The sequence below is a fragment of the Salvelinus sp. IW2-2015 genome, linkage group LG4q.1:29, assembly GCF_002910315.2.
Source record: "Salvelinus sp. IW2-2015 linkage group LG4q.1:29, ASM291031v2, whole genome shotgun sequence".
NCBI lineage: Eukaryota > Metazoa > Chordata > Actinopteri > Salmoniformes > Salmonidae > Salvelinus > Salvelinus sp. IW2-2015.
Window position 1 is genome coordinate 52,777,240 of NC_036842.1, and position 21,337 is coordinate 52,798,576.

At 44.1% G+C, this 21,337-nt stretch overlaps 1 protein-coding gene across 1 annotated transcript in view; it reads right to left on the reverse strand.

Moving 5' to 3' along the window:
• The window catches only part of LOC111962154 (MOB kinase activator 2), a 94,389-nt gene extending 76,520 nt beyond the window's left edge, over positions 1–17,869 (reverse strand). Inside the window, exon 1 of the mRNA XM_023985017.2 lies at positions 17,333–17,869. Coding sequence (XP_023840785.1) covers positions 17,333–17,349 — 17 coding nt within the window. The 5' untranslated portion in view covers positions 17,350–17,869. The remainder of the gene's footprint in view (positions 1–17,332) is intronic.
• Between the last annotated feature and the right edge of the window lie 3,468 nt (positions 17,870–21,337).

Sequence of the window (21,337 nt, forward strand, 5' to 3'; positions counted from 1 at the left end):
CGTATCTCTCCTCCCGTCATGTTTTCCCTCCCGTCATGTCTCTCTCTCTCCTCCCGTCATGTCTCTCTCTCCCTCCTCTTCTTCTCTGTATGTTCTCTCCATCCGATGTTTCTCTCCTCCCGTCAATGTTCTCTCTCCTCGTCATGTTGTTCTCCCTCGGTCATGTCTGCTCTCTCCCTCCTATGTCTCTGTCTCTCCTCTGTATGTCTTCTCATGTTTTTTTTCTCCCTGTGACTAAGCTAAACTCTTTATGGCAGGACAAAAATAGATCACGTCCGGCCACACACAGTCACCACTGCTCATGATCCTTATGGCAAACCTGATGGGACAAAAATAACTGTCACACACAACTCAGGAGCCCTGGGCTGATCTGCCTGCATCAGTGAGCCTGTTCCCCAGAAACAGCCTCGCTCAGTCACAAGGGGAGAACACTTACACCTTGCGCACACACACACACCAAGGGACAGGCTGTAGGTCCTGTGTGTGTGTGTGTGTGTGTGTGATGATAGAGAGCAAGTTGGGGGGCTAAGAGAGGTCTGTGGGACGCTGAGAAGGACTGTTATGACATAGGCAGGCCGGGTGTGTGGGAGTCACAGGGCTCTGGTCCTTCCGGCTGTCCCTGTCCCAAACTGCAGGGCTCAGAGTTACAACAGCAGTCCAGCTGACATGAGTGCACACACACGCCATTCCGTGACAACGCTGACTCACTGCTGAAGCATGATGGGATACGTCTCCCTGCAGCCTGTAGAGCAGGGATAATCAACAAGATCCAGCCGAGGGACCATGTTTTCTGGAGCGGACGGCCGGAACGCAATTACAAATCATTTGTAGACTGCAAACTGACTGCAAGAAGCACAAACGTATATAATATTTGACTAAAACAATCATTTCAAACCTTGCTTACATTTGTATATATACGATCACATACACAGAGTGTACAAAACATTAGGCACACCTTCCTAATATTGAGTTGCAACCCCCTCCCCCCTTTTGCCCTCAGGTCAGCCTCAATTCGGCGGGGCACGGAGTCCACAGGGTGTCGAAAGCGTTCCACAGGGATGCTGGCCCATGTTGACTCAAATGCTTCCCACAGTTGTGTCAAGTTGGCTGGATGTCCTCTGGGTGGTGGACCATTCTCGATACACACGGGAGTGTGACTACTGTTGAGTGTGACAAACCCAGCAAGGCACCCTCTGAATGGCACACATACACAATCCATGTCTCGACTGTCTCAAGGCGGCTTAAAGATCCTTCTTTAACGTGTCTCCTCCCCTTCATCTACACTGATTGGAATGGATTTAACAAGTGACATCAATAAGGGATCATAGCTTTCATCTGGATTCACCTTGTCAGTCTAGTCATGGAAAGAGCATGTTTGTACAGTGTGTGTGTGTGTGTGTGTGTGTGTGTACACAACATATATTTGAGCTGTTCCCCAGTCAGCTTTCAGACCTGTCAGGGTGCTAGCTTCCTTATGGAAAACTAACCCAGTGTGACCCATCATCACCCAGCAACAGTGTTTGGCCAACTGGAAGTCTGATTAGTCGTGATTTTCTTCCCTCACCTTCCTCTCTCTCTCTCTCTCTATCCCTCAATTGGTTCTGCCAGTTCTGGTCTGGCCGTTCACAGCGTTACAAAAAAGTTAACATTGTCAAAGTAAGGTTGCTCCTCACTCCTGCCAAGTAAAACACAGAGCGAGAACACACACACACACACACACACACCGTCCAATGACAGTCTAGGCGTCGACCTCTGGGTTTCCCACAGATCCACCTTGCCCTGATTGGCAATATGCCTATGCTTACCTAGTCCTCGCAGTTCAACACAGTTGCCTAGGGGATGACTTGGGACTGGGCCCAACTTCCTCAAAGTTCAGGTTGTCATAAGACCTGTCAGTCATGGCTGAGTGGGCGGGTCTGCCTTAGGATTAGGTTGAGCGGGCAGGGACTTGTTCTAGCCTAGTGGTGTTGGTTTGCTTCGCACTCRGCATGTGCTGCCCTTAGGCCTTTTAAAGTATAACACCCCCCCCACCAGGTCAAACTACACTCACCGCAAAAGGGCTTCAAAATACACACACAGCAAACAGGAGTGAAGAACACAACTAAAACACTGATACAGAGGGAGTTGCAGTGTAAGCGAACCAATAGCCCATAGTACCAGAACACACACACCTACCTATGCATATTCAGTAAAAGCTAAGAGAGCAAAGTCATTCTGGTATCACTTTCATCGCTTGGCCTCACCCTGTCTGAGCGGGAAAGAGAGAGGGAAAGGTCTCTAGACCACAGAGAGTGTAGAGTGTGTGTGTCTCTCCTTGGCTAATTTACCTCAGAGAAGGGCCCAATAGAATCTTATGCTTTTCTATGCAGCTACACATCACACAGTATCTAGGCCTGGGGTCACAGGGATCAAAGCTTTACTCATAACCCTTCCTCGGTTTCTGCTACAACAAACACACTTCTGTGCAAAATGACTGAACTGTGATAACRGAGGGCAGCTTGCTGTAGCTAGCTTAACCCAATGACTCCCACCGTTGTGCCCCCGCGTGATTTAGGACTTCTAACCTCTTTTAAAACATTGCGTGCTTGAGCTACAGACTCCTGGGTTGTACCGTTGGATTCGTCTATTTCATTCGCAAACCATTAGTCCGTGTGATTAACGGGGGCTGAGTTAGAGCKGTGTTTGCGAGACAAGGGCGGATCCTGAAGTGGCCCCGAGGCCGGGTCTTTTTGACAAAAAACGTTGGCAGAGTCCGAACGGTTTGAGCTAGGAACTATTAAAAGCCATCTGTGAAAAGCGGAGGCCCCCCAAGAACACGCACGTGTAACATGTTTCGCTCTATGGCGCTCACTAGCTAACACAAGAGTCGTTAGAAGAACCCCGTACATTCTACAGATCATAGGGACTCCCAGGACATAGCGTCAGAATAATAAGCACACCYAGCTGCCGTCACAAACAGTTGTCACCAGCTGGATATTCATTTCCCACTGAGCAAAACCATTTCTGTACTTGCAGCGTGCAGATCAATTCATTTTGAAGCAGKTTTTTTTTGTTGCTTTGAAGGAAAGGCTGCCCATCAGCCTCTGCTGTGGCACACAGACTGGCCTGTTCTTTTCGTGCCATCACTGGTGTCAGATGCCCTTAAAGTGATGCCTCGCTCATGAGGGAAAATGCATGCAACRTCTCAATGTCCCAAAACGACAACAGGACTAATGAAGAACCATGTTGTCTGCAGCAGAACCAAGTCAAAGCCACTAGACTGATATTTAATGAAGTAGCTGCACATGAGGGGGAGAGGAGAGCTGGCAGAGAAGGGCGTGCCCATTTACAGCCTTCCCAAATGAGACCATTCCCCTCTTGGTCTCCTCCCCTGTTAACCCCAGCACTGCTAGCTAGCCCCTAGTTGCCCTGGCTAACCCCAGCTATGCTAGCTAACCCCTAGTTGCCCCTGGCTAACCCCAGCTATGCTAGCTAACCCCTAGTTGCCCCTGGCGAACCCCAGCTTCGCTAGCTAGCCTCGAGTTGCTATACGGACATGTTAGCGCCTGTTCGCCTTGGCTTGACATGGTTGGGTTGGCCCTGTGTTCTCTGCTCAGCAAGCCTGAGAAGCTCAGCATCGACAGAAGCCAAGCACGCACATGTCAACACACATCAGTGTTGAGAGAGAGAGAGAGAGAGAGAGAGAGAGACAGAGAGACAGAGAGACAGAGAGAGAGGAGAACAAGCGCGATGAATAAAGAGGGTGACTGAGGGCCGTTTCGGGATAAACATGTGTCTGTTCTGAGCAGCCCTTAGAGCAGTTTCCCTAAATGAACCAAACACTACAGACCAGGCAGGGCCTTCCCCGTGGACACTCACCAACTACACGCATAGCATTTCCCCAGAGATTCCACAGACAACATTGAAGTGCGGGGCAAGAGGGAGCTGCCTCGTTCAAATAGAGAGCATTCTACTGAGAGCACGAACGGTCTATGTAGATCAAGTCAACAGTAGCGCTCCCTCTTAGACACGCACAGACCTGTGTGTGTGTGTGTGTGTTCCTGTGCGTGTTGAAGGTTGTAAATGCACCTTTCTAGACAGGTCTTACGGTAAGCTGTGTTCTAGAGCCTCAGATCAATTCTAAWATCCCCATAACAGACTTAAGACAGGGGTTTCCCAGAGTGGGGTCCGCGGACAGATTTGAAATGAATATGGCAAGTAACAGACGAAACCTATTATGGACAAGAGATCTGTGGAATAAGTTGAGAGGGTGCAATGCACTGTAATATTATCAAGCCTTTATGTTTTKAACTCTTAGAGACGCACAACATTGGCCTGTGAGGCTCACAGGGATATTGGTATACACAGCACGCCCACAATTATACATATTTTCTTGTATTGCCCAAAAATGTTGTTTTGAACATAAATGCACTGTAATTTCAGCTTTAAAAACTGCAAAAATGTTCTCTCTGCCCCATGGTAAAATGTGTAAAATTGCAAGAAATTACAGTGCCTTCAGAAAGTATTCATGCTGAATTCAAAATAGATTAAATTGATTTCCCCCCCCCTCCCCAACTACACACAATACCCCATAATGACAAAATGCAAACATTTTTAGAAATGTAAATTGAAAATACAACAAAGATAATCAAATGTACATAATTATTCACACCCACGAGTGAACTCCCCAGTCCTTTCAAGCACACCCATAACATGATGCAGTCACCACTATGTTTGAAAATATGGCAAGTTCTGTTGTACTCAGGAATGTATTGGATTTGCCCCAAACATAAAACACTTTGTATTCGGGACAAAAATTGCTTTGCCACATTTTCTGCTGTATTACTTTTGTGACAGGATGCATGTTTTGGAATAAAAATAATTCTGTAAAGGCTTCCTTCTTTTCACTCTGTCATTTAGGTTAGTATTGTGGAGTAACTACAATGTGTATCCATCCTAAGGTGTGTCCTATCACAGATAAACTCTAACTGTATTAACGTCACCATTGGCTTCATGGTGAAATCCCTGAGCGGTTTCCTTCCTCTCTGGCAACTGAGATAGGAAGGACGCCTGTATCTTTGTAGTGACTGAGTGTATTGATACACCATCCAACGTGTAATTAATAACTTCACCATGCTCAAAGGGATATTGAAATGTCTGCTTCTTTTTTTGTTGCCCTTCTTCGCAAGGCATTGGAAAACCTCCCTGGTCTGTGGTTGAATCTGTGTTTGAAATCCACTGCTCAACTGAGGGACCCTACAGATAATTGCATGTGTGGGGGTACAGAGATGAGGTAGTCATTAAAAAAAAAATGTGTTAAACACTATTATTGCACACAGAGTGAGTCCATGCAACCTAAGCACCTTGATAAGCTAATTATTACTCCTGAACTTACTTAGGCTTGCCATAACAAAGAGGTTCAATACTTATTGACTCAAGACATTTCAACAAAATGTTCTCTCGGATGCCAAGAGGGGGACCTTTAAAGCGTTATTTCGGAGGGGCCGAGACTTGATTAGTCCAAAACAAGTTAGGGAACCCCTGAATTAAGACATCCGGACACCCTCATAGACAAGGGCCTGGCGAGTAGGAGCCACAGCATAGTAAAACAAGCCTAGTAAAGATTTTTAAAAAGAGGGTAAAAGAACATTGTGGAAACAGAGAGAGCGCCGTAGAAAGGTAGTCGACTCAAATCCGGGCAAAGCGATGTTCTGTTAGTCCCTGCTCCAGCCAGCCAGGAGAATGCGGCGACAGCAAGACAAAATATCCGATGTATCAATTCCACCATAAAGGAATTACGCCGAGACTAACGGTGAGTTGTATGGTTTGTTACATTTTGAAAGGATTGGGTTTGTTTGCCAGAAATTTTGAAGTGTTTTTTTCTCTAGCCAATATCTTCAGCTCTAACCAGGGTTTGGGAGGGGTCAAGTGCAATTTTAATTCCAGTCAATTTATAAAAGTAAACCAAATTCCAATTCAAAAYGTTACTCATTTAAAAGTATTGAGGAGAATTGGAATTTCAGCATTCTTTCTGAATTGACTGGAATTGAAATGGAATTGGCCCCAACCCTGGCTCTAGCAAAGGAAACTCACTTACCTGGTCTAACACAGTGCCACTGCATAAAGAACCACTGTGATTTCATTTTGTGGGGACGATTTTTGGGAGTCAAGGTGGCCGATATTCAATATCATTACATTTGAACATTTTGATGACAATTTCCCAGAATCAATTTTAAAATCAATTAACTTGACTTTGTTTTTACCAAATGACATACTATACATGGTAATATTGTTTTGGGAATGGTAAAGCTCTTCATAAAACTGGGTAAAGGAGCAGGACACTAAACTAAACCGTAGCTTGCAAGTTACCGGTATCTTGTTTTGTAACGTGCTGTAGCATGAGTTGGTAGCTAACAAGATGCAGTCTAGCCAGAGGTTCCTCGTCGACTTGCAACAATTTGACACAAGAGGCAAGTGTGCTCGCTTTACACAGCAGATATCGGCTGTGCCGGTAGTCAACGAAAGGCCAAAAATATCAGCCAGACCGATTATCAGTCGTTCTCTACCACGGAGTATGTGTGTGTGTGTGTGTGTGTGTGTGCGTGCGTGCGTATGCTTACAGACTAACCCTACCTGGTTGATCCTGCCAGTAGCATATGTTTGTTTCAAAGATTATGCCATGCGAGTCTAAGTACACACGGCCGGTACAGGGAAACTGCAAATGGCTCATTAAATCAGTTTAAATCATTAACTCGTGCTGCAGGCTTTAGAGTCTGACAGACAGGCCGGACTTCAACGACCTGAGCAACCGGACTGGAGAGGAGCTCAGGTGGACACGGACTGATATGCAAACTGAGCCAGCGATCTGCAACTGCATCAGAGGCAGTTGCTGGCTCAGTTTGTCGTGGAGGCTTCGGTCACCCACGACGGAACATCCCATCCTACATCCAGGACCACGCTCCTATGTTAATCAGACGGATATGCAGCTACTGCAAAACTGGACTGGCCTGAGGCAAAACTCGCTGCTCTGGACTGTGCTGACCACTCTGTCTCCCATTCCATGTGCCAGACTGCTGCCGTTGGAGAGGACATTCTCACCTTTTACTGTTAAGGCGAGACTGCGAGTTCTACCAACAAAATAGAACCTAGCACTCTGGTACCCTGCAAACCATGACCCATGTTGTATTCTACACGAGTCAAATGTAATGGAGTCCATTGTCCATGTTGTGAATGGCTGCTGTTCATACAAGGATTTGTACATTGCTAGACATGACCGCCGTGTTGACCTGACAGCCAGCGAGGTGAGACAAGTGGTCTCACCAACAGCACACATGCATGAACATTGTTGTGTAAGGGGAAGCTGGTTTGATGTTGATATGTTTCCTGTGTGCCAACTACACAAGATATTGTTGTTGTGGGGGGGGGAAGGGGGGGGGGGGGGGGGCTTATTTTGGAAGTGGGCTTCTCATTGGACGGCTACATGGAGCAGGCCTTTGCAGAGAAGCTGCTTAAAATACCAGTCCCTCGTGGCACGCTGGGACAGCCTCGGGTGTAGGTGAATGCTGGTGGCGCTGCTATTCGGCAGTCTCGGCCACGTTCACAGGCTTGCAGTGCGTGGCCTCCAGATTGCGGGCCTGATAAAAACTAGGACAAAGCAGTTGGCTAGGTACTGCTCTGATTCAGCCATCGTGAGCAGCCTAGCTGTTCGGAGAAGGGGGGGGTGCTTTCTGTACCCTTGAGTGCCAAGCACACAGGGACCTTTGAAATATTTTGGATCCTTTTTCTTTTGTTAATTTGATTGGTGGATTCAAAAAAAGTTTTTTTTAAAAGTGTGTGTGTGTGTGTGTGTGAGAAGAGATGGGTTGAGACGAGGACATGGCCGCTAACAAGCAAATGACAGCTGCTATGAAATGTACCAGCACATGTAGTTACAGCGTGGGTCAGAGGTAGAAAGGAGTAGTACTACTCAGACACACACAAATAAAATAACACACACATTGGTATAGGCCAATGCCTACTCATGTTTTATAATAAAAAACACACAATGTAGACATCCACACACACACACTTGGCTGTGCGTGACTATTGCGTGACACACAGTAAATAGCCATGGCTGTCCCTGGTGTGATGCGAGTTCATATCTAGCTCTATGAATCTCCCCTCCAGCCATCTCTGCTGCCCATTTGAATGAATGCAGTAACACCATGTAAACAAGCATTGGCTTTTTTGGCCACCAGCCCTGTTTCAGAGGGAAGGGGACTGCGGTGGGAGGCGGGGGGGGGGGCTTTCACCGGACTACGGCTGAGGTGTGGAGGTCTTACTGGGTCTTTTACAGTGGCCGAAGCGTTGCCCAGGTGGGTGCTGCATTTCAGGAGTGGGCGATCCAGCCTACCCTACAGAGGAAGTGCTCTGAACATCGAAGATGACGCGGTGCCCCGATGAAGAGCTCTGTGGCCTGTTTGTCAGATGGCCTGGCTGTACCGTCTAGGCTCCCTCCGATCGAACATGCAACTTGTTCGAACTACCTAGCATCGAAAGCGGTCACTCTCTCTGGCCCTGGGACACAGTCTCACAAACTGACATTCTAACTCTTGCAGTAGGGGGATCCCTTGCCCCTATGGAGCTTGGCAGGCTATGGGGGCCATAAACTGGCCTCTCACAGCTCTGGCCCTAGACAATCAGATTAGATTGGTTGCTTTGTATATAGTCTGCTATGTTCATTGCCCTTATGTTCTTGGTGTAACCCGTTAGCCTACGCTAACACCTTGAGGCGTTCGGCATGCTTCCCAGGTGAAAGTGTTCGGAAGAGTTTGTGCATATATTATGGTGTCATTTTGTGACATTTCTGTTCGCTTAGGACTTCGGTGAGGGTTCTGGCACACACACGTGCACATTTTTTGGGGAGGCAAACTTAAGTCGGTAGCCAAAGTCTACGACCCTTCGTCTGTGATTGGTCAACAGTAGGGATTCTTCAGTAAAGTATTTGTCGTTATTGAACAAGAGACGACTCGTTTTAATGCAATTTTGTAATTGAGAAATACTGCACCGAACCACTTAGTTAGATGTAAGATTGTGCGACTAAGACCTTGGCAAAAATGTCAAAATTAATGACAGATTTCCCGAGTTATATTAGCTAAATTCTGACTATTTTGAGGAAGCGTATACTGGCTATGGTGTCTCAAAACGGACAAACAGTACTATTGCCACTTTTTTCCTGTTTTTTTCCAAGTGAATGTCTTTTAAGGGAGTATGTAAGCACACTCGTTCGGTTCGCCTAGCCATTATGTATGCTTCCATTTCCTTGCTACTACATCAGCTGCTACAATGTATAGGCCCTACTGCTATTCCCCTGTCATTAGCCTACACGTGTTTATTGCTTAAACCATCGTTAGCTTAGCACTGTTACATATTCTTGTTTTTATCTTGTAGGTAACCACTTTTACTCATCCCCTCCTGCTAAATTGGTGTGTGTGTGTGTGTGTGTGTGTGTGTGTGTCTTAATTAAGTGTGTTCGCTCATTACCACGCCTTCGAACAGAGGCGCCGGCACCACTTTCGGAGACCACCACCAGTTGGCGGCGGTCTTTTTCATCAACAGTCTCCATGTTTGTCTGAGCAGGCTGACATATACCCTGTGTTCTATCCACCACCTGCACTCAAAAACAGCCATTGTTAAGGTCATGCACTCTAAAGCCAACACCACTTTGCTTGGCAGTTGTCATTTCTCTCTCTCTCTCTCCATCGTGTATTACCAATCCATCATTGAAAAGCAGGAGGGATTAAACATCTGTAGCGCCCGCCGGGTTTCCCCCAGCGGGAAAAGACATGTAGGCGTTGCTGTTCAGCTCCCCTGTCATTTAACGTCCTATTGAACCCTCAGCAATGAGTTCACCTGGCTCCAAAGTCATGGGACCAACATACACAAGAATACAACACACCGAAACCCCAATCGTCTGCCAACCGTGTGAAGGTCTTGACAACAAGCTGTTGCACACTAGAAGTAGAAAGTGAAGGGAAAAGGGGATACCTAGTCAGTTGCACAACTGAATGCATTCAACCGAAATGTGTCTTCAGAGGCGGGGGTGGCGGCTACCTTAAAATCGACATCCACGTCACGGCTCCTACACGCCAGGCTACCTGCCGCACCCAGATGGACACACACCAGGGCTCCAGGACAGGTAAATACAATTGTTGGACAAGTAGAATATCGTTATGAATTGTCAGAATGTAAATGTTAAAAAAAAAATAAAAAAAAAGTAGAATAACACAAAAATATAAAATAGCAAGCAATACATATGATCATAATTGATCATAATAATAATTATAATAGAATAATTGATCATAATTGGATCAAAGTGAGCAATCTCTACGCGTTAACGATGGTCCAAGGCCTGGGATATCAAAGACTATACCAGCTACAGTGCACATATTTCTCCCGTTTGTAAAGTTGTAAAAATGATTTAAAATCCAACCAGAAAACTTGCTTCTGTGCGCTGAAATAAACTATCCAATGTCATTCTTTGTGAGTGTGGACATTTATAAGCGAAAGTGAATTTCTAAAAACCAAAGTTGAAATCAGCTAGGCTAGCGAATATCAAGTCTGTATGACCCAGAGGCATGACCGCTGCGTGATAGATTGTTTACTGTGTTGCTAGGCAACACAMTGGCAGAGAGCRGGCCACTCTTAGAAATAGAATGAATAGAACGGGCTTGGAAGCTCTAACCCTGGCAATTTGACTGGTAAACTCACAATGGCTGACTGTGATGCAATCATTTCCATGGTATTTTGAAATGTTCCATCAACTGATGCTGGATTGCCATGGTAATGTACAATGCTCACTCAAATGAGGCCAACTGATGTGGCTCATGCCATGGAATGTATTTTTTGTAATGTCAGTCGAGTTGAGTCAACAAATCACAGCACAGATTGAAGGGTATACTTCCTGCATTTTACTTCCTGGCATGGGCACACTCAAAATGTCTGACAGTCTACCGATTATGCCGTCATTGACTTGAATGGAGACACCCTTTCTAYTCATTCTATTTCTATGGGGCAACTGCTACAGTCAGCAGCACAGCAGGAGAGAGAAAATGTACCTTCATTTTACAATTTGAACGGTTAAACTGTGCCCGTGGTAATTTGCTTGACCCAAAAAACATTACCAAAAATTCTATGATCGTCACAGCCCTAGTGAAACAAGATTATAGATAAACAGGTCTTAGTTGGCTAGCTACTTTGCTTTGAAGTGCCTACCTTAAGCAATTTGATGATTACTTGAACGAGCTATACCCACCCTGCATCCCACTGCTGGCTTGCCTCTTAAGTTAAGCAGGGTTGGTCCTGGTCGGTCCCTGGATGGGCGACCAGATGCTGCTGTAAGTGGTGTTGGAGGGCCAGTAGGAGGCACTCTTTCCTTTGGTCTAAAAAAACAACAACATCCCAGGGCAGTGACTGGGGACATTGCCCTGTGTAGGGTGCAGTCTTCCAGCTGGGACGTTAAATGGGTGTCCTGACTCTCTGTGGTCACTAAAGATCCCATGGTACTTATCGTAAGAGTAGTGGTGTTAACCCTGGTGTCCTGGCTAAATTCCCAATCTGACCCTCATACCATCATGGCCACCTAATCTTCAAAGCTTCCAATTGGCTCATTCATCCCTGTAACTATTCCCTGGGCTGTTGCCTTAAATAAAAATGTGTTCTTAAGTCAACTTACCTGGTAAAATAAAGGGTTAAATAAAATAAGTCAAGGGGTATGAATACTTTCTGAAGCCACCTTATGTTGACAGTATAAAGACTGTAGATGGTAATTGTCAAACATGACTGGCATTAAGCCTATATTTATGTAATTAAAGTTTGGCTACATTTTCTGGCGCCTCAATCATTTCAGCATTTGTTTGGACAGGAGTCTCTACCCAGTATGCATATCACCTACATTTTGACATTAATGCTTTTTTGTGTACGTACATGAAAAATGTATTTAAATATTATTCCAATGTTGGCCTCTCTGGAGTAATTGTTTGTTTATTGTGATTATCGRAAAACTTAACCGCGCACGGACACACACTAATGCTAGTGGCTGAATGGACGCAAGACCCCGCAAAGTTCCAACATCTAGTGGAAAGCCTTCCCAGAAGAGTGGAGGCTATTAAAGCAGCAAGGGGGGGCTACTCCATATTAATGCCCATGATTTTGGAATGAGATGTTCGATGAGCAKGTGTCCACATACTTTTGTTAACGTAGTGTATATTCTTCTTGTCCGACTATTGGATACTTTAAGTATTTAAAGTATCCAGCTAGCGACTGGAACGAGCTGCAAACTCCCCCCCMAAAAACACTCAAACTGGACAGTTTTATCTCCATCTCTTCATTCAAAGACTCAATCATGGACACTGACACGTGTTGCTGCTTCGCACGATGTATGGATGTCTCTACCTTCTTGCCCTTTGTGCTGATGTCAGTACCCAATAATGTTTGTACCATGTTTTATGCTGCTACCGTGTTGTGCTGCTGCCATGTTGTGTTGCTACCGTGTTGTTGTCATGTGTTGCTGCCATGCTGTGCTGTCGTCATAGGTCTCTCTTTACGTAGTGTTGGGGCGTCTCCCTTGTCGTGATGTGTGTTTTGTCCTAGATTTGTAACCTCAGCTCCCGTTCCCGCGGAAGGCCTTTTGCCTTTTGGTAGGCCGTCATTGTAAATAAGAATTTGTTCTTAACGGACTTGCCTAGTTAAATAAAAGGCTAAATAAAATACAAGAGGACAAGCATTAATGTCGAGGCCTGCATCAGCAACTCCCACATTGTCTCTTCTCTATCCATCCTTTCCCTTCCTCCACCAGTCATGGTCCTGTCAACCTTCTCTTCATCACATGATCCCGTCATGGTCCTGTCAACCTTCTCTTCATCACGTGATCCCGTCGTGGTCCTGTCAACCTTCTCTTCATCACGTGATCCCGTCATGGGTTCCCTTTTCACCCTCTTCCTCCCTCCACCAGTCTCTCTGGGCACCTCCCTCCACCAGTCTCTCTGGGCACCTCCCTCCACCAGTCTCTCTGGGCACCTCCCTCCATCCCATCATTCCCTGCATCATTAAGCTTTTCATCCCTGTATCGTAATCCCAAGAGCAGCTCCCATAGCACCCCCTCTCCTTCACGCCATCGCTCCTCCAACTGTCTGTGGGTCCTTCTCGCCTTCCTTCCTTCTCTACCTTATCAGTTAGGGACATATTGCCCCGTCACCATCTATTACTCTTTCCCTCCCTCTATCCATCAGTCCTGGTCCTATCGTCTTCTCTATGTCATCCCTCCATTCATTGTGGCTGCGTCATCCTTCACCCTGCATCGTCTGTATTCAGAGTGATTACACGCTTGGTTAACTCATTCAAGACTCCACTCTCAGGAGTGACGCACTCTGGACAAGGGCAAAGAAGCTTTGCATGCATTCAGGTCTCGCACACACACCAGCAGCTATAGCTCAGCATTCAACGCCATAGTACCCTCCAAGCCCATCATTAAGCTTGGGGCCCAGGGTCTGAATCACACACTGTGCAACTGGGTCCTGGACTTCCTGACGGGCCACCCCCAGGTGGTGAAGGTAGGAAACAACACCTCCACTTCGCTGATCCTCAACACAGGGGACCCACAAGGGTGCGTGCTCAGCCCCCTCCTGTACTCTCTGTTCAGCCATGACTGCGTGGCAACACACACCTCCAACTCAATCATCAAGTTTGCAGACAACACAACAGTAGTAGGCCTGATTACCAACAATGACAAAACAGCCTACAGGGAGGAGGTGAGGGCCCTGGGAGGGTGGTGCCAGGAAAATAACCTCTTACTCAGCGTTAACAAAACAAAAGAGCTGATCGCAGACTTCAGGAAAAAGAGAGAGCGAACAAATTGCAGTGAGAGAGAAGCATAGGGGTTGAGAGATATAAATATTTTTCCAAGAAAAAATATAATACATGGGTCATCACCACATCAACAAAGCGACGAATGTCAGATAAAAACCAATTAGTCGAAGCCGGTGCCTGGTTCATATTTTGGCAGGGATTCCAATGGGGCGGTGACTGCCTTGTTGTTATCTCTCAGCCAGAATGTCAAGCGGAGGAGAACCACCCAAACAGCAGGCCTCCACCCCTTCCTCTGCCCTCACACTGACTGAGTGACTGGGCTAGGGCGGCACACCTTTCAGTGGGGACTCCTGCCTTGACACTGCCAGGGCAGACAAAGGAAGTGTTCTGTTCCTGTGCTGTGTTCTAGATCCTGCCTGGGAAATTATATCAGTGGTGGCCCAGGACCACAAGACAGGCAGACAGTGAGACAAGCTGTGTGTCTGTATGAAGACGGAGCACTGATCTCTCCATAACCCCACTCACAAATAGTAGACGGACGGACAGACAGACGAGCTCTTTCAAATCTACTTCGATATGCCGTGTGACAATACATAGACCTCTTCTACACAGAATGAAGCTGCGACATATTAAAATAATACCAGAAAATACAGGAGGGTTAACATTATAAAAACACAGCAAGTGACTGGCAGTTAGGCTAAGAGTTCAATGAGAGGTCGATAATCTACACGAGCTGATGCACTCCTTGAGTGAGTTCATAAACAGGCAAATGCGTTTGTCTGCTAATCACGTGCATATATTCTGAGCTTATCACGCCATTGCAAAGTTGTCAATTACATTTTCATTACTCTCCTCTCTTTGCATGCAAATATGAATCAGACTCTGCCCTTGCCTGATTCACCAGGGTTTGCATTGTAAATATTGGGTGACTAAGTCAGGAAACAAAATCTGTAGTCAAGAAACAAATAAGGCCAATGGATCATTCCACCTCAAAAAGCACAAGAAAGAGGATTGACACCAGCCATTTCAAATTTTTCCGAAATCATTTGTTGTTAAAAAAATAAGATTATCATTCCATGGATTCCTCACACCCTATGCCAATCCCACGTCAACGACGAGTATACAGTATCAGTTCTCTATGTTTGACAAGTAGTATGGAGCTGTGGCTTGGAGTACTGTTTCTTCATCCTATGTAATGTATTCTCAATGAATTTGGTGATGTTTTTTCCCCCTGTTCAGAGAAATTAGTATATAGCTAGGTTTCCATCCAATTGGAGACAGATTTTCATGCATAAAACTATATGCACATTTTCCTACTAGAAATGTGTTTCCATCAAATGTACTTGTTGCGGATAAAAGGCTGTGCGTGATGACGTAGTGCACATAAATGCAAGTTAAATGGGTTTCCATTAAATGGGTTAACTCTACTGATGGTTCTCACAAAAACAAAAAATGATATAGCAAGTGTGGCCACTCACGTATTGGCACATGCACTCTAGCCAACTGAGTGCAGATACACGTATAGCCTACATTAGGGGTCTCCAACCCTGGTCCTGAAGAGCTACCCTCCTGTAGGTTTTCGCAATCAACCAGCTAATTATTAGAATCAGGTGTGCTAGATTAGGGTTGGAGTGAAAACCTACAGGCGGTAGATCTCCAGGAACAGGGTTGGATGATGAGATTATTATGGACAAAAGAGTGAGATTATTTTTATTTGTAAAACTGCAACCCAGCATCGATGATCATGTCACCAGAATAAGACCCTCGAAATGTATTGGAAAGGAGCATCAAGCATATCACCATCAAGCATATCACCCACACAAAATGTTTGTATAGGTAGAACGAATTATGCACGAAATGTCAAACGCTTTTATGCCCAAATATCCCACTTTGTSTAGTGTATTTTGTTTTGTCAACATTTGGAAAGTTTACAGGGCGGAAAAAAATCTGTTTCCATCAGGCCTGTCATAAAAAATGTTTTATCCAACATTACTCACATTAAAAGGTTGAATGGAAACCTCGTTATTGAAGGTGTTGTTATGTCCCACCCTACATCACCAGGTTYTGACCACTAGGTGGTGGTGTTCATGCTATTAGGTCATTTTTTTTAAGAATCCCCATCGTTAAAGGGATAGTTCACCAAAGTTACATATTGGTTTTCCATGGACCAGGTATGACAGCAACCCATGCTTTGGTTGTTTACCTGGCCACTGTTTCAAATGCTAACTTTTTAGTGTGTGTCACAAATCCAAAGCAAGTCCATGGTACATATATTAGCATTTTCACGCTTCATGTGGTATTTCATTTAAATAATGTTTCCCCAATTCTTATCTGTTTCCAAATCCAGAAACAATTTCAGAACAATCTGAGATGGTATCATGGCTTGCTGAAATTACATGGAACGACCCCAATGGGAGAATACACTTGTCTTGCAATGTCTCACGTCATGATGGAAAGACAGGACTGGGCATGGAAGTATAATACATTCACAATCTCTCCCTCCCTACCCCTACAGATGATACATGAGCAGTGACCTGTCAAAAACCAAGCCATAAACTGAGCTACAACTCTACAATCCATTATCAAACAAGCTACAAGATATACAAGTCCCCTCTTCAGAGCTAGAACTCTAAAGGCGGAAGTGTCACCCAGAAAATAAAGTGACAGGTCAGCATCGCATTCGCAACGAGGTGTCAATTCCCACGATGACGTCGCCACACACCTGGCTTGCCTTTAGTTACAGCACAATTGACCTAAACAAACTACACCGTCATGATAACCTCTAAAGTGTATTTGCTCAACCAAAATATGATACATTGTAGCTAGAACATGTTCTTTAGACTCGTACGAAAACGTAACAAAATCCGCACAAGTCACCGTGCCTGTGTGCCGCCAGCTAGCCCTCTAGCTACCGCTAACTTGTTACCTAACTAGCCAATTTACAGTGAAGACGAAGTTAACGTAGCAAGCAAAAACCTAGCTGGCTAAATAGTTCGCTTGCTTCCATGTTGAAATCTGATCGAGACGTTAGCCAAACAATGCACCTTGCGAGGGAAATAACGTTACACAGAACACGGCTAGTCCGATAAATCTAGCTACCTGAAAGCTAGCTAACTAGTTAGATATCTAGTTAACGTTAGTATAGCCTGCGTGACGGGCTTCTATAGAAATACATTTTCACTACCTAATCTTCTTGGCCACTTGCTGTGCAACGTCAGGCCACACTGCACCGGATGCTCAAAATAGCGTCTCGCCGGTTAATGTTACCGCGTTGGCCAAAAATGAGAACATGCCATGATGATATCTACAGTACTTAGGTAGCTAGCCATCCAGGGGAAAGGGGAGTCATTACCACCATAATAGTATTATTTATCGTGCATTTTCTGATAGTAAAAGAGCTAAACATCGTTTGTTTTGTAGCTGTCAAATATTACCAGCCACAAAAGAGATTAGTAACTGGTACTGTAACGTTATGTGCTGTCAACGGGAAAGGGGTAGCTGTACTCACCCCATTAACCAATCCATGATGTTTGTAACAAGGGTAGGGATAAATCCGCCAAGGCTGCTGGAGGCGACCCCCTACTTTATCCGGGCACCCCTCGCTTCCCTGCCTGGCCCCGACTCTTCGTGGATCGGTTTCTCCCTGTGCTTAATTCGGTCGTCAAATGTCAAAAACGTATCGCTGATGTCCTTGTTTTTAACCTGAGCCTAGATAACTACAAGAACATGAACAGCTAGCTACCTAGTCGGAGCCCTGGTGCTGCGCTGAGTGAGAGGAGCGCAGCATTGAGTGACTTTGAGCTCGGAGAAGAGCGGGCAAAAGTCTCGGTCCAATTTCCAGTCAGCGAGGTATCCTGCTGGGGCTTCGCTTTACTTCCCCGTACGCTGGCGTGTCGAATGTCCTTCGCAGACTGCAGGACCGAATGAATCGAGTCTTGCGATGCCACTAGTCTAGCTAGCAACACTCTGTCATGAATCCTTGTACTGTATTAGCTCTGGAGCTCAAACCGCTAGCAATCTTCAGCTGCTGCGAACGAAATCCGGAAGTAAACACAGATCCGACCATAGAGATAGATAGAGGACTCTAGTGCCCAAAAGCAGTTTTAGAATGTATTTATTTATTTAACTAGGCAAGTCAGTTAATAATACATTCATATTTACAATGACTGAGAATGAGCAGAGCAATTCAGGAATTTCACACTTTTGAAGTAATGTTAGTCAGCTGGGTGGGACTTCCAATGGGTTATGGAAGGATCACATAATTGCATCCACATCATCAGGAGCGATCAGCCAATTAATTATACTTGTGAGCAAACATTCCATAACTCTAAATGGCAGTAAATTGTCAACCTTGGCTTTATGCCTGTTCAAACAGCACACTCTGGGTGGCAATTTGCACCCTTTCAGTTTGTTTACCAACCATAGAAGTAGTAGAAGAAGCAAATTGACTACTTCAAAATGTATAGGGACTCAATGGCGCTGCCCATGCTCTCACAGATGCCATAGTGGGACAGATACAATGTTGTGTCCTCTAACTATCTCTATGGATCCAACCGAGCCCCTTCCTCGTTTGTCTGCGTGGTGTTACGTCACACGCAGAGATCTGGAAACCAATGGGATATGTAGTTCTAAGAAAACCCATTTTCCTTCAACTTGCTTCCATAGACTTAGATAGAAGACGCAATTTTGTATCTGTCCCATTATGGAAGCTGTGAGATGACGAGCAGCGCCATACGTTTAGAGACAGAAGAGGAAGCGAGACATCCCACTCACAAATGTTTCTGTTTCAATGGAAGTCTATGAACTAAGTAAACCAGACCCAGCTGCTATCGCATTGGTGTCTAATGGTAAACGGCCTGAGTGAACTATCTTAATTTATACACCATCTTTGATGTTGTATGAGAGTACCCACTGGGCATAGACGTCAAATCAACGTAATTTAATTGAAACGACTTGGAAACAACATTGATTCAACCAGTGTGCGCCCAGTGGGTAGTTACCGTTGCAAGTCCCATACTGTTTTTGAATGGGCTTTAAGCTTATATAATCACATTTATGGAAACACGGTCATATAGGATATATATACAATTATATTCATATTTGTGTATTGATTTGCTCATACCCAATGCATTTAATCAAAATACTTGACGAATTAGAAAAGGGTGGAACTACAACTCCTGCAGCCTTGATGCATGCCGTAGCGTGCCTGCTTGAGCTGAGGATTTACAGGACGTTATTAAGAACCCATTAGTTACAGGCCGTTTTAAATTAGATTGAATGTTGCCAGCAAGTACTTTTTGAAAATGCAAAAAAAAAAGTTTTTTATTTATAGACCGGCATGGTGTCAAAAAAGAAACATACAGCTGGTGGGAGGCGTATAACGTGAATGCCTAGCAACCCAAAGTTTGCATGTTCGAATCTCATCACGGACAGCAAATTTGCAACGACTTAGCTAACCTTAACCCTTACCACCTAGCTAACATTAGCATTAGCCACCTAGACAACAAGAAATTGGAATTCGTAACATATCATATGTTTTGCAAATTCATATGTTGTAAGAATTACAATTTGTAACGTATTACCTTTTAGTTATTTAGCAGACACTCTTATTCGGAGCGACTTACAGGAGTAATTAGGGTTAGTTCCTTGCTCAAGGGCACATCGATAGACTTTTCACCTAGTCAGCTCAGGGATTCAAAACAGCAACCTTTTGGTTACTGGCCTAACGCTTTTAACCTCTAGGCTACCTGCCGCCCTATTGTATGAATTGTAATTTGTAACATATCATACGAAATGGATGATGGACATCCACAAATGAATACATACCAAACGAAATGTCAGTGTTGGAAAAAGTACCCAAATTGTCATACTTGAGTAAAAGTATAAATACCTTAATAGAAAATGACTGAAGTAAAAGTGTAAGCAAAATACAATTTGAGTAAAAGTCTAAAAGTATTTTGATTTTAAATATACTTAAGTATCAAAAGTAAATGTAATTACTAAAATATACAGCACCATTTTCTTGTTTTAAAAATGTACGGATAGCCAGGGGCACACTCCAACACTCAGCCATTATTTACAAATGATGCATTTGTGTTTAGTGAGTCCACCAGACCAGAGGCAGTAGGGATGACAACGTGTTCTTTTGATAAATGTGTTAATTTGACAATTTTCCTGTCCTGCTAACCATTCAAAATGTAACGAGTGCTTTTGGTTTTCAGGGAAAATGTTACGAGTAAAAAATAAAATATTTTCTTTAGGAATGTAGTGAAGTAAACATAAAAGTTGTCCAAAATATAAATAGTAAAGTAAAGTACAGATACACCAAAAAATTACTCAAGTAGTACTTTAAAGTATTTTTACTTAAGTACTTTACAACACTGCGAAATGTAACATATCATACTAATTGGAGTGTCCCGGATTTGAATTTACTATGTTACGTCTACCCCTGAGTCCAGGTTGTACATGACTGTGTTTTCATGAATTTGATTATGCACATTTGAAGCCCATTCTAAGCCTACAAAAAAGGCAACAGGAAGTACCACTTTCATACAGTAAGGCCATCTACATTTTTAATAAGTAGTCGATTGTCTTATTCTACTACTTCTACTGCCACCTGGAGTGTATTGTTTGAGCAGGTATAAAGCCAAGATTGGTGATTTACAACTACCTACAATTATGGAATGTTTGCTCACAAGTATAATTAATTGTCTGATCCCTCCTGATTATCTGGATGGAATCATGTGATCCTTCCATAACCCATAGGAAGTCCCACCCAGTTGACTACTTCAAAATTGTGAAAGTCCTCAATTGTGCTGCCCATGCTAAAATTGGCTTTTGGGCACTAGAGTTGTCTATCTAAGTCTATGGCTGCCATCTCAGTTATGCAAAGAGAAATGAATTATTCTTTATTAGTATGACATCATATAGACATGTGTACTGAATACAGGCATCACAATGAATGCAGTTAGTTAGGAAGTAATGCATTTTGCATAGAAATATGTGGGAATTGACACTCTGTTGTGATACACAGTGGTGTAAAGTACTTAAGTAAAAATACTTTAAAGTACTACTTAAGTCGTCTTTTGGGGTATCTGTACTTTACTTTACTATTTATATTTTTGACAACTTTTACTCCCTAAAAAAAATTATGTACTTTTTACTCCATACATTTTCCATGACACCCAACAGTACTAATTACATTTTGAATGCTTAGCAGGACACATCCCTGGTCATCGCTACTGCCTCTGATCTGGCGGACTCACTAAACACAAATGCTTAATTTGTAAATTATGTCTGAGTGTTGGAGTGTGCCCCTGGCTATCCATAAAATAATAAAACAAGAAAATTGTGCCGTCTGGTTGGCTTGAGATAAGGAATAAGAAATTATTTATACTTTTGCTTTTGATACTTAAGTAGATTTGAGCAATTACATGTACTTTTGTTACTTAAGTATATTTAAAACCAAATACTTTTAGACTTTTTCTCAAGTAGTATTTTACTGGGTGACTTT